Source organism: Helicoverpa zea, chromosome 2 (genome assembly GCF_022581195.2).
Source record: "Helicoverpa zea isolate HzStark_Cry1AcR chromosome 2, ilHelZeax1.1, whole genome shotgun sequence".
NCBI lineage: Eukaryota > Metazoa > Arthropoda > Insecta > Lepidoptera > Noctuidae > Helicoverpa > Helicoverpa zea.
The window spans coordinates 8,523,065-8,536,141 of NC_061453.1; the positions used below are offsets into that span (position 1 = coordinate 8,523,065).

The window sequence follows — 13,077 nt, forward strand, 5'->3', positions numbered from 1 at the left end:
TACAATACTTTTTAACTTACTACTAAATAAGTACAAAATTTCATTAAGATACAAAAACTGGCTCCTCAATCCTGATGGACATAAAATATGACCAAAATGGATACAAACAGACCATTTACCATGTTCTGTACTGGCCTCATTGTTTTTGTTCTGTATTGTATAGAACTTAGTTTAAATGGTTTAAGACTAAAAAAAAAGAGATTAATGGAAAATCTTTATTAGATACTTCATTACATATTTCACACTCTGTTGTCATTGAATGTTGTCACTAGTAAATACAATTTCACAGTCTTCCTCAAAGTTCTGGCCTTAATAATAAAAGCACACGGGTGTCCTTATCACTATAATAAATGATCAGCGTTCCATAGGAGTGGGTGTGATTTTTTGTGCAATTATTTTTCCATAACCACCTCTGCCACCATCATAATCTGTTCTATATTCATCTCGAACCTGTACACAAAATAATGAGCTTAACACTTCCATTACTTTTGACTGTGTAATAATTATTTAAAGGATTATTTCACTTTAATAAGTTCATTTAATTTTCATTATGTATATTACTCAATATAAATAAGTCTAATTCTATTTTAGATGTATTTCAATTATTAGTTTACAAGTACTGAAATAATTCCTTGAAAGATGTTATAGACATTTTGAACCATCATTTGAATGTAAGAAATGTGCATGCACCATACCTGGCCACCAGTCTTGCCTCTGCCGTACTGTCTGCCTTCAATAAATCCTGCATCCCAATCACAACGAATAATTCTGTCATCAAGTCTTGTACCATTTATGTACCTGTAAGATGTCAATTTTTGTCAATCTGAATAACCAAGTCCAAAAACCTAATTTAAAAACAAAGAGTACACTGACCTCATACAGTTTTCCGAATCATGTCTCGTATAATACTCCACAAAGCAAAATCCACATGGAGTCTTCTTATATTTATCTAAACCCATAATTACTCTTCTGATATCACCGCATCGGGAAAATAATTCGTATATTTGTTCTTCCGTAGTGTAAAATGACAAGTTTCCAATGTAGAGCGTTGATGACGCTTTTAATAGCTTTTCTTGCTCGCTGCGGGAACCCTAAAGAAAGAATTTAATGTATTTATATTTATATACAGAAATAAGTAATTCAAGTAGAATATTATAACATGTCTATAGAAGATATCTTGAATAAAATACTTTAACAATATACGATAATATACCTTGAAATGTTGATCACGGTAGGAACTTATTTCAATAGATGAATTCATAGCGCCGAAGCTGCTTTGCATACTGATTAAAACATTAAATTAGTAGAACCAGTCTTGGTTAGGAATTTAAAGTAAACCAATAGTTAAAATTCACTATTTTACTACTATTACAGAATTCCAGCTCGACAAAAGCAAGCACAAAAAGCGTTTCACTTTTGACACTGACATAAATGATGACATTTATAATTTGACCATAGACAAGAATAAATACGGTTCATCCACAGACTAGTAAAAAAGGTTGAGCGTCCGATCTTCTTCTCCGAATCAATCTATTTCCGGCTTGGAGCCGCCCTAAAAAATGCCCAACCCCGAACTGACATTGACATATTTATTTTTTGGGTTAGGTTGGTAGAACTGTAGAAAATAAAAGTTACGAAAATACAACTGTTTTCTTTTTTGTTTAATTTAATTTAACGCTTTTCATTCGTTTTTAAGTTTTATTTGACATCAACATCGTGAGTTAACGAAATTATTGCATTAAAAAAACAAGCACTTTTCGTCCAATTGTCGAAATATAATAAGAAACTACTAAAATAGCCTGCTTCCCAATGGCCACTGTCCAAGAATTTGAAACTTTAGACGAAGAGGTTCGCGAGCTAATTCAAAATTATAAACATAAAAGAGCTACTGCCTACGAGCCCTGTACAGTTAAAAACATAAAGGAATGTTTAATTGGCCTCAGCGAAGTGTGTATAATATTTTTTTGATCTTTGACCGCACAAAGTGCCGGACGGGTTTACTTGCTGTTGATTACTTTTATTATTTTGTCACATCTTATTTCTAGGAGTTTGGGTTGCTTAACATAAGCTACATTTTCAATCCGTATATAGACTTTTCCGAAAACACTATAGATTCGGAAGCCTTAGTGAAGCTTGTTAACTCCGTGTGGACTTTATTACAAAAACACAAAAATGTTGCACAAAAAGCTGATGATTTAGAGGAACGGAATCATATCCTGGAACATAAAAATAAGCAACTAAACGTATGTATATGTTTTTCTTCTTTAGTATGTTTTTTTTTTTAAGTATTTATAATTGAACCAGCTGTTCCTTGTGGTTCCACCTGCGTCCCGAGGGTCGATTTTTCGCAACAGTTAATATGTAGCCCTTTTGGTGTAGTATGTCCTTTCTGTCTTCCAGTGTTCAAGGGTAACAGAGAGTTACTTTTGCATTATAATGAGGATTTTTGACTATTTATACTTTTACAGGGGCTAGTGACAAGATTGAAAGAAAAGATAAGCTCAGAGAAGAATGAGTCCAAGGCCTGCGTTGCATCGGCACAGAGGATATCAGACCACTCTGATGAAGTGGTGCACAAAATGACAGACATGCGTTCCAAATTGTTACAAGTTACCAAACAAAAGGAAGCTAATGAAAGAAAACTACACAATGAAATAACTAGACTTAAACTACAAAATGATAAACTCACTGATTGGCTTAGGAATAAAGGTAAAAAGAACATCATCATACTATTGTACCTATTTGTTAAAGTTCACTTATCATATGATAGGCATGAATATCATAGCATACAGCTATGATAGTGTACTTTCATTTGATTCTACTGAGTCTAAAAAATTTCAACAAAATACAAAATATATTGAAACACAAAAATTTTAATCATAAAATTATATCAGAATTTTATCACCACACCATTAATTGTAATTATTTTGCAGATCTTCACACTCATCCTACCAATGCAGCACAGGCTGTGTGCAAAACTATGAAATCAGAACATGATGATTATGTTAAGCATTTAAAGAGAATAATAAGCAAATTGGAAAATAACAATCAAATGTTATTACAAGAAGTTCTCAAACTCAAAGAAGAACTCATTTTTAGAGGAATGGACCAGTTCACTTTGGATAATGGAAATAATTAAACTCATCAAACACTTATTTTAACATAAGTTACCAACAAGAGCTGTGACATTTTTTTTATTAACTGATACTAACTGACTAGTTATGTACCAATATTACCAAAAGATTTATTATTAGACTGCAGGCATTGGACTATATTAACTATTAAACAAAATAATATGTATAAAACAAAATCACATTTATTTTCTCAGTATTTATAACTGTATGCAAGTATGCAGTTGAATATAATCTAACGTCTAATCATCAGTATTATAAAATAGCATTAAGTAATATTGACACTATGTAAAAACTAACCTAAGTTTAATTGACACAATTTTTTAAATTTAATAATATTTCTTGATTTGTTGCTGATTTTGTAATTGATCTGTCTATCATTACAGTTTTATATTATAACTTCATATTTGTTATGATTTTATATCCAGGCCCACAAAAACGTATGAAATACTTTAAAATGCCACAACTATTTATTAACGTATTTTAATGAATTATTTTAATATTTATTTGAAGATAAATCGGTTTTCACATAAAATCTAGCTCGCGGCTTCTCCCGTATGAAGGCGCTATAATTTATTTAGATATGAATTTTAAAGGCATTTCACAAGCAGAAATTAAAAAAATATTCCAATATTAATAATTATTGAGTTTCCATTTCTAATTCTCACGGAAAACAAAATGACTAGCAGAGATGTCATAACGTAAAATCTAGGGAAATAGCGCGCCAAAATGTGGGCATTCGGGGGACAAGGAACTGCTCACTTGCCTTCTTTAGAAGCCATGAAAAGAAGCCAAAACCATGTCGCCAATCAATCAATATTCATCTATGACAGATTTTTTTTCTGACTACGATCCCGAACGCCTCCTTAGTGTTGGTAACTTATCGTTTTAATCATGCCTACCGTAGGTACGTTTCTTGACTGATTTCCTTACGACATCTTATCTTTCCTTCGTCCGAGCTAATTCTAATATTTAGAAGGGAAAAACGTCATACTTCTGATACAAAATTAATGGAAAATACATGAATCTGTTAAAGTTAAATATTTAAACATAATAAGTAATCACTGTTTGGTTCGAGATGATAAATCTGGAAGAATAATTGCAGTAATATTAGAAAATCGATTAACTAATTTCATGGGGTTTTTCACATGGAATGTCCCGTAGATCAGCCGTTCCCAAATGGGGTTCCGCGGAACCCTGAGGTTCCGTGACAGGCCCTCAGGGGTTCCGTGGAAAATTCAAGATTTCCATATGGTAAATCGTTTCACTTTTGACAATATTATATTATTATTCATTTTCAATTAAATTGTTTTAAATATTGCATTCCAAAATTCCATTTTGGCACCATGTAGGTTGGTACCACTCGGGAGTGTAAGTCTCGTACTTTCGCGACAAGTGGCGGGGGAAGGCCACGGCAGCAGATAATTTAATTCCGTTTTTTACAAATTGTAGATTAACTTAATACCTCCAGGTCTTCGGCAATCGGCAAAAGTAGGTAGCGAGGCTTATTTCATCGCCAGGATTATACGTTTTCATACATTTGACAGGACGTGAAATGAAACGGCATACGAGTATTTCCAGTGGCTATTTTTACCATGAATCAAAGTGTGACATTTGACATTATTTCCAATTTTTGACCTCCGCGAATCCGAAAATTTCGCGCTCGCTTCGCTCGCGACTCCATGTTACGTGTGATGCTTTTAGGTTCGTTTCATTGCTCAAGTATCCAACACCGAAAAAATTTCGCGCTCTTGCGTCGAGGTTTCCTTTGATGTTTATTTATTATTCCTCTGGTTCAGAAAAAGCAATAGCGCTTTCTTCGCTAGCTGCTTATTCATTTGCATTTGCTTTTTTTGTGGATATTGTACTTTTTGAGACCTTATTAATTTACAGTGGTTTTGTTTATTTTGTTTTTTTTACTTAAACTAAAAAAAATTCGCGCTCGCTCGCCTCGCACCTGTACAAACCCAATCTATTTCTTTTTGCGTTTACTTTGTCAGTCTTCAAACTGAAAACTATTCACATAATACACAAAGTCAAGGGCGGCTAAATTGTTTTCTGGCCCTTGTGGCAGATAGGTAGCCATGCTACGCCTGAGTATAATGAATATGTCTCTAACCATATAACCATTTGGTGCGCTACCACACGCCACGAGCCGTACCTAAGTGTATTTACGTCTATAGTTTACTTCTTACTTAAGGTAAGGTTCCGCCGAAAAATGGTGAAACGAAAAGGGTTCCGAAGCCAAAAGAATTCGGGAACCGCTGCCGTAGATAATAATAGGTAGGTATGTGTTCCGCCCTTGCACTAGGATAAAATGTAGGTAAGTACCTATATATCCGACTCCAGCAGGGAACCACCAGTCTCCCAATCTATTTGCAATATATCGATTCAGAGAAAACTCACGCATTTGTAATACCAGCTTCCGCCCGCGACCCGAAGGGTCTACTTCCCGCACATGGATAAAACGTAACTGCTAAAGTTAGTTATGGCTAAGCCTCGCATCTATACTAATATTATAAAGCTGAAGAGTTTGTTTGTTTGTTTGAACGCGCTAATCTCAGGAACTACTGGTCCGATTTGAAAATTTCTTTCAGTGTTAGATAGCCCATTTATCGAGGAAGGCTATAGGCTACTTATATCCCGGTACGGGAAGTAGTACGGGATGCAGGTGAAACCGCTGGCAGAAGCTAGTTTATAATATTAGTAGAATTAAACTAGCTCACGCCAGCGGTAACAACCACGTCCTGTGGAAACTACTCGGCGTACCCGGATAAAAAGGCCGTCCTCAATCTCAATCAAAGGGTCTATCAAAAATTGAAAGAATTATTCAAATTGAACCCGTAGTTCCTGAGATAAGCGCGTTTAAACAAACTAACTTTACAGCATTGTAATAATAGCACAGATTAGGAAACCTTGTTTCAGAAGAGAACTATGTATTACACTTCTAGGTAAATATCTAAGTATCGTCATTAATTTAACATTAGATGTGCAAACAGTGTCATAAACGTAACCCCGTCCAAACAATATGTGGCGCATGACGTAAACTCGTTTACGGCCGAGGTTTGTACATATTACGTCTGTAGAATTAATTTAGTTGTTGTGTCGTGTCCAGGCTTTTGCGAGACTGATGCGCGGATGTTAAAACAGAGACGATAATATATGAGAGTGCGATGTGTCCAGTTTACAACTAGCTGCGCGTGCGCTCAACTGATTCACTCGGCGGCAGTTGGCGGCAGTCGCCGACTGAACATTGAAGTGAACATTCTACGTTCGTCCGGGAAAGTGTGCGCGCGCGCCTTGTTTTAACTGCAATCATTTCGTTATCATTAGTATTTCTATAAGATTGATAACATCATTACATCATCAGAGTGATAAGATTCAAGGACTAAGTTACAGGCGAACAGACGTTTCACCGCGGTTGTAGTATGCAACAGCTGTATTAAAATTAAGTGTGAACAATATAGTATATTGTCGTTAAGTGTGAATATTGTGTTGAACTTTGTCGGATGTCGCGGCACGCACCATGGGGACGTCAAAAAGACTGAAGATAACAGTGGTTGGCGATGGTATGGTCGGCAAAACATGTTTGCTCTACGTTTTCACGAAGAATGAATTTCCCGAAGAATATGTACCAACAGTGTAAGTGTCAACTTATTTTCCTGCTATGTTGCTTCTTATAAGTTATTGTACTGTTTGAGATGTCAGGTGCGGCGTATCTTAGGTCAGTAGGGCGATTGAGACGAGGTAAGTGCGACGCGAGTCTAAGCATCCGAATTAGCACTTCGAAGTCGTTGGTAATTATTACACTTATGTACCTACCTCATTACTAACACAGTCGCAGATCTGTCATTCTAAATTGTACCTATAACATCCTGCCATGGACTGGATGATTAAGGATTTTAATAAATTTTCCTTATATTTTCAATAGGTACTTACTAAAACAAAAGTGCTTCGTACATACCGTCACCGACTGATAGTAGCATTTAAAGTAAAGTACATTAAATAAAACTTTATTACGCTCTAGTCTAGGACGCAAATGTATAAATGTTATGGACCAAGTGATAAATTGAGCAGTATACATAATGCCCGGTCATTATGAAAAATGCCCAATATGAGAGTGCAATTTGATAATAATTATTCAAATAATCAAATTGACCGGGCACTATACATATTGCCCATGACCTTTTGGGCAAAGTAATACAAGCAACGTAATAACATATTTATATTCAATTTTTTATTGTTATTGCCATTTAATTTAAAATTAACTAAATATTAAACCACTTAAATAATCAGCCTCATGATTTGGATTAATTATGAAGGACTTCTGCCTTAAAAATCCACTAGTTTTTGCATTTAAAAGTTAAGGAAAGTCATATTTAAAGGGTGCTTATTAAACAGGCTCCTTTTTAATATAATTATTCGCCCCGAATAATGTATGTTGCCTTCTTAATTACTAAGTCAGCCACAATTAACGAGCATCTAAATAATACTATCTCAGCCACTCGTTATCTTCTAAGTAAACCACTCTAAATACAACTCCGCATGATGGTTATTTTTTAGCATCTAAATTTGTAGCATGCATTCTAACAGTAAACTTCTAAAATACTATTAAATGACATCATAAAATTTATTTATTTAGCTTCTAATTTTTTAACTCAGTACGTTTAAAATGTAAGCAAGCAACATGCAGCAAGCATGGCTTCTGTCACGGCTCCGGTGCTGCGGGGCTCCGGCGGTCCCATGCGAGCTTATCGTCGCAGATGGTTTTCACGCTCACCGCCGCAGCTTCGGCTTGCTGGCCGGCTCAGCCGGCCAGCCTCAGCCGCGTCGGCGAGCGTTAAAACCACCTGCGCCTCAGCTCGCAGGCCGCCTCGCCCCTCCACACTTACGCGGTTTTGAATTGCACTCTAGGGGTAGGACAGACAAGACTACGTGGAGTCGGTTTTGCAGCGATACGTTTTCGTCACATCATCCTCCGAGCCTTTTTCCCAAACTATGTTGGGGTCGGCTTCCAGTCTAACCGGATGTAGCTGAGTACCAGTGCTTTACAAGGAGCGACTGCCCTATCTGACCTCCTCAACCCAGTTACCCGGGCAACCGTTACGTGGGATACGTTTTCGTCACTAACTTCAATTTTTTGCTTTATTATCAAATTGCCCAACTGTCATGTAGCAATATAATAATGCCCGTGCAATGTGATAAATAATGAAGTTAAGATAGTTATTAATCACTTGGCCCGATAAAGCTAGACATTATTCATAATGCTCGGGCATTATTTATAATGCCCGAATTAATCACATGGTCCATAACATAAACACTGGTCATATATTAATTTTCTTGCTTAAGTACCTCCTGTGGTGGATCCTAAGGTAAGTTGAAGAGCAGTAACTTGTACCTATATTATTCGATTAAAAACGTAGAAACAAATGGGCCGAAGGACAAGTACTTTGACGGTAAATAAATATAAGCAGGAAATCGATTTATCTTACGTCATTCGCATTTGTATAATATCGTAGAACTTACCATGATGAGTAATCGTGCGTTGTGAGGTGTAAAACCAGATATTTAAAGCAAAGATCACAGGTAGGTAATATCATTTGAGTACGAACAACATTTAACAGATAAGCCACAATTTATGATACATTTTATATTGTGTTTAGAGATAATAATGATGTCTATCAGTTTTGTCTTTGATAGATACTTTTAAACTCAACATATCGTACAGTCGATTCCCGATCTTCCATTTCTGCTTACCCTATATTCCATTAAAATTTGTCATCTTTCCAGAACCTTTGAGTTAAGACTTACTTTGCGGCAAGCACCCGATAAATTAATTAGGTAGTCATTCAGAATTTTATTTAAAAAGAAATTCGTTCCCTTCGTTAATTTTGCCAGTAATATTCAGCACCAGCGGGCTAAATATTATTGAACAGGTACCTACTTAGCATTGCGAGCTGCACTATTTATAAAGTCAAATACGTCGCGGCATTGTTGTATTGTATCTACACGTCGTCGCTTCCTCTTTATGAAACTGGACGCACGCCTACAGCAACTTTAATTTCCTTGCGATCCATCTCTACTAAATAGCACAATTTCTACCACTTCCCGACACGAAATTAAACGACAAATATAGTATTAAGATTTTCAAAGAGACAAAACCTAGTTGTAGTTTTTTTATGAAATACTTTTGGAACCACATGCATATTTATATTATTTATACCTACTACGTTTGATAAACTCGAAGTTTGGTAGCCGGTAGGTTAACGTACGCGTGCAGAATTGCTAGTACCGGTGATAGCTAGCATCAATTGTAATATTGTCGCCAGTACCGGTGATAGCTAGCATCAATTGTAATATCATTATGTAATATAATCTTTTACTGAACAACCATCATCACCCCTTGCCCTTATCCCAATTGATTGTCTATTCTTCCTTACTTCTCTGCCTGACATGTAGATAAAAACCTTAAATTCAATAGGTAAATAGCAAAACATTGTTTCTTTGGTTGTTTCCTTCTTTGATACCCGCACAAAGCCATCCATATCCTCATTGGGAGTCAAGGGTTCGAGCTGAAAACCAGCGCTTGGCAACCCCATTTGGGAAGCCTAAGCATAAGCTGACGCTCGAACCTTTTGCTTTCGGTATTATAGCCTCCATGTTAAGTTATTTTTTTCTGTTTGCTGTAATACTGGAAACAATAAACTTCTATTCTATTCTATTCTATTGCTCCGTATAACAACTACGACAGTTTCCACCACACAGCTGCTCCGATGCCAGTACCGCATTCGAATTTCCTCTTACATTCCTCCAAAGAATAATATAAATAGCAAACTGTAAAAACGGTTTTCAAATAACGTGATATTTTTTGGGCGCAGGTTCGACAACTATGTCGGTCACATCACCGTGGATGGTGAAGAGGTGGAAATGGCGTTGTGGGACACTGCCGGCCAGGAGGACTACGAACGGTTAAGGCCTTTATCTTATACACAGGTGAGTTCCTTTCATGGTTTGGTCCCGATGTGCGCGTGAGCAATAAGATTTTAGACGTAATTTGGAAGAGTTTTTGGGACCTCCTCCATTTGCCACGGATTTATTGATACTCAGTACCAGTTGCATCAGGCAATACCCTAACTTGTTGGTTCTGACGTTCAGAGTTCAAATTTAGTGTTCTTTTTAATTGTAATTCAAACAGTTGTGTTGTTTAAATAATTCAAATGTTATTGTTCTGTTACAGACAAACTGTTTCCTTGTGTGCTATTCGGTGGGCACTCGTTCGTCATTCGAAAACGTGATCCACAAATGGTATCCAGAGCTAAAACACTTCAATGAAAAAGTACCCATTGTATTAGTTGGTAAGTTCAGAACAATAATTTATTTGAAGTTTGACTTCTCCCACAACATAATACCTAAAAGACCTGTATTTCCATATGGCAGAAAAAAGGTTTTCAAGGTATTTGTAATTCCTACTATCATATTTCTTCTTAAGTTATTATTAGACCCCCGAAAGCTCAGTCCAGCATACGAGTGCGCTATTAATTTCATTTCGGCTCGAGAGTCCTTTGTTCACTGAAGTTAATGCAGAGCTCATTATTATTTTTAAAAATTGTTAATTATGTACACTGCAATTGGCGGCTATTAGCTAAATGAGTGTTAATAAGGAAGAACTTAATTGGTGCTTTAGATACATTGTTAAATTCGCACTTATCAAGCTTTGCTTACTCAGTCTAAAGTAATCAAGGTTTACTAACGATCAGGCTATTTTGAGCAAATCAACAAATTGACCGTTTTCGTCGAAATTTCGGACATCTTTCGATGTTCCCTCTTATTTGGATAAATGTCTGATGTCGCCGTGAGTGGTCGACGTTTATAGGTACTGCGTGAATTAATAAAACTCGACTAGTGTTAGGCAGGCGTAACATTGTTAAATAAGTAATTCTGAATATTATTATGAACTATATCATGTTAAATTTATCCGTTTCAGCTACTAAAATTGACCTGCGAGCATCCGGCAGCGCAGTGATTACGACACAAGAAGGAAAGAAACTAAAAAAGAAAATTCGGTAAGCTCATAATCACAAACTTCCTAGAATAATATCTGTTTCACTATCGTACCAAATTACAGTGAAAGATAGTATTGAAACTGAATATTTTTTAAAACAACACAAAAGTGAAAACTGACAAGGGTTATCGTGCGCGAGCGCCGCCGGCAGCTGCGCTATCGCCTCTTATCACCCGTTGATAATGACACCAGCATTGTGATATAACGACACAGAAATCATTTATTAAATAAATCAGGCGATTTAACTTGAACACAATTAGTTAAGTGCTATTAACTATTTACATAGATATTTGCGTCCTTAGTCACTCTAGTTTATCTGATACGTATGAATATTAATTAAGAGTTATCACCCTTTTCCCTATTCACTGATTTTATGATGAAGACACAAGTAGTTATTTATCTTTTGATACTGCTAGGCGAAGTGTCATCGGCAAGGATATTGAGCCCTGACCTTCACCTGCCCAGAAGTGATTTATCGGTTTATTGCCTTAAGTTTACAGTGCGGAAAGCGATCCCCACTCTTCCGCCGAGAGCTCATTATCCGTGCCGATAACTATATTAACGTCGATGTACTGGTTACAGAGCAGTGCAGCTGGTGGAGTGCTCGGCGCTGGAGCGCGTCAACATGAACGAGGTGTTCGAGGAGGCGGTGCGCGCCGCGCTGCGCAAGACGCCCGTGCACAAGCGCACCTGTGCATATCTCTGACACTCTTCATACATATAAATATTTTCTCAACACGCCCCGCGGAAATCACCATCAACCAAACGACAAACAAGCCGCGCACTATTCAAACATTCGCTGTTTAGTCTTTCCAGAGTAACCGCGACTGTTATTGGTTAGATATTGACTTATATGTTGCATTTTAACTTCAAGTATTATTAAACTGCAAAATGAGAAAATAGATCGACGATAGTGAGATTAGTCGGTTGATACATTGAGATTTTAGTTTAAGAACAAGCGTTGAGTTATGTGCTATTTATGATACTATTGTACAAACATTATTACTTAAAGTTTATTTTGGTATTAAGTTAAATATGAAATGTATATTTGGTTTAGAAATGTAAATATAAAGTTAGATTAATATATTTTACGACAAAAAGACCAAATTTAAGGAAACGTAGTCTACCTACGTTATTTTTCATGAGCAATAGCGCAATGTATTTTCCTCAATGCATGTATTAATTTGTTGCCTGTGGACTAAGCTTGGTTATAGATTCGTTGTACGTTGAGTGGCGTCTGTAGTATGCAAGCTATTATATTTTAAAGTAGAATAATTTGATCACACTGCCACACTGTAGGTAGATTTCCCTCGTTCTACAACTTGCATTACACGAGCTTAGCTTAGATACTTTAGGACGCATTTTACCGGGTACAATAAAGGGAATGAGTAGTTGAGCCATGCCCGATGACGCCGATGCCGGCGCACTTATCCAATGTTGGGTTTACAAACCATACGTTAGTCATCGGTTGCTTACCAAGGATTTTCCGAATCACAGATAGATGACGTCATTAATACACAGTACGTAAATAATATGTATGGTATTTTACAATAAACTGACTGAATCAGTATTTTTGTAGCACAGGAAACGAATGCAATAATTGTAACACATATGATAGATAGTAATATTTTAACAGGAAAATGCAAGAACTATTTATACTTAGAACATGTAGAATTTATCTTACAAAAATTATAGTAATTTTTATCAAAATGCGCCAGCCGGTGTTTTGTTTTATGTATTGAACGCCGCCAAAACTAAAGCACCAAATGGATAATAATTTACAAGTGTTATTGTTTACCAAAAATCCATATTTTAAGTAAATATATTGTATTAATTTATACTTAGTTTTATTATTTGTCTCTTACTTAATGAGGGTAGATTTTC

The 13,077-nt window shown here is 36.2% G+C and overlaps 3 protein-coding genes across 3 annotated transcripts; 2 read left to right on the forward strand and 1 right to left on the reverse strand.

Annotated features, from left to right (window-relative positions):
• Positions 1-201: 201 nt before the first annotated feature.
• Positions 202-1,434, reverse strand: LOC124642194 (nuclear cap-binding protein subunit 2). Its single transcript, XM_047180508.1, has 4 exons — positions 1,214-1,434; positions 874-1,091; positions 696-798; positions 202-450 (listed from the first exon to the last, which is right to left on the reverse strand). Exons 1-4 carry the CDS (start codon positions 1,280-1,282, stop codon positions 355-357), a joined length of 486 nt encoding a protein of 161 aa, XP_047036464.1. The 5' UTR covers positions 1,283-1,434; the 3' UTR covers positions 202-354.
• A 168-nt stretch (positions 1,435-1,602) lies between these two features.
• On the forward strand, positions 1,603-3,535 carry LOC124642169. The gene is made up of 4 exons (XM_047180484.1): positions 1,603-1,947; positions 2,046-2,243; positions 2,469-2,709; positions 2,934-3,535. Exons 1-4 carry the CDS (start codon positions 1,810-1,812, stop codon positions 3,137-3,139), a joined length of 783 nt encoding a protein of 260 aa, XP_047036440.1. The 5' UTR covers positions 1,603-1,809; the 3' UTR covers positions 3,140-3,535.
• A 2,820-nt stretch (positions 3,536-6,355) lies between these two features.
• Positions 6,356-13,029, forward strand: LOC124642185 (ras-like GTP-binding protein RhoL). Its single transcript, XM_047180499.1, has 5 exons — positions 6,356-6,773; positions 10,010-10,124; positions 10,369-10,486; positions 11,116-11,194; positions 11,776-13,029. Exons 1-5 carry the CDS (start codon positions 6,658-6,660, stop codon positions 11,897-11,899), a joined length of 552 nt encoding a protein of 183 aa, XP_047036455.1. The 5' UTR covers positions 6,356-6,657; the 3' UTR covers positions 11,900-13,029.
• The last annotated feature ends 48 nt before the right edge of the window (positions 13,030-13,077 follow it).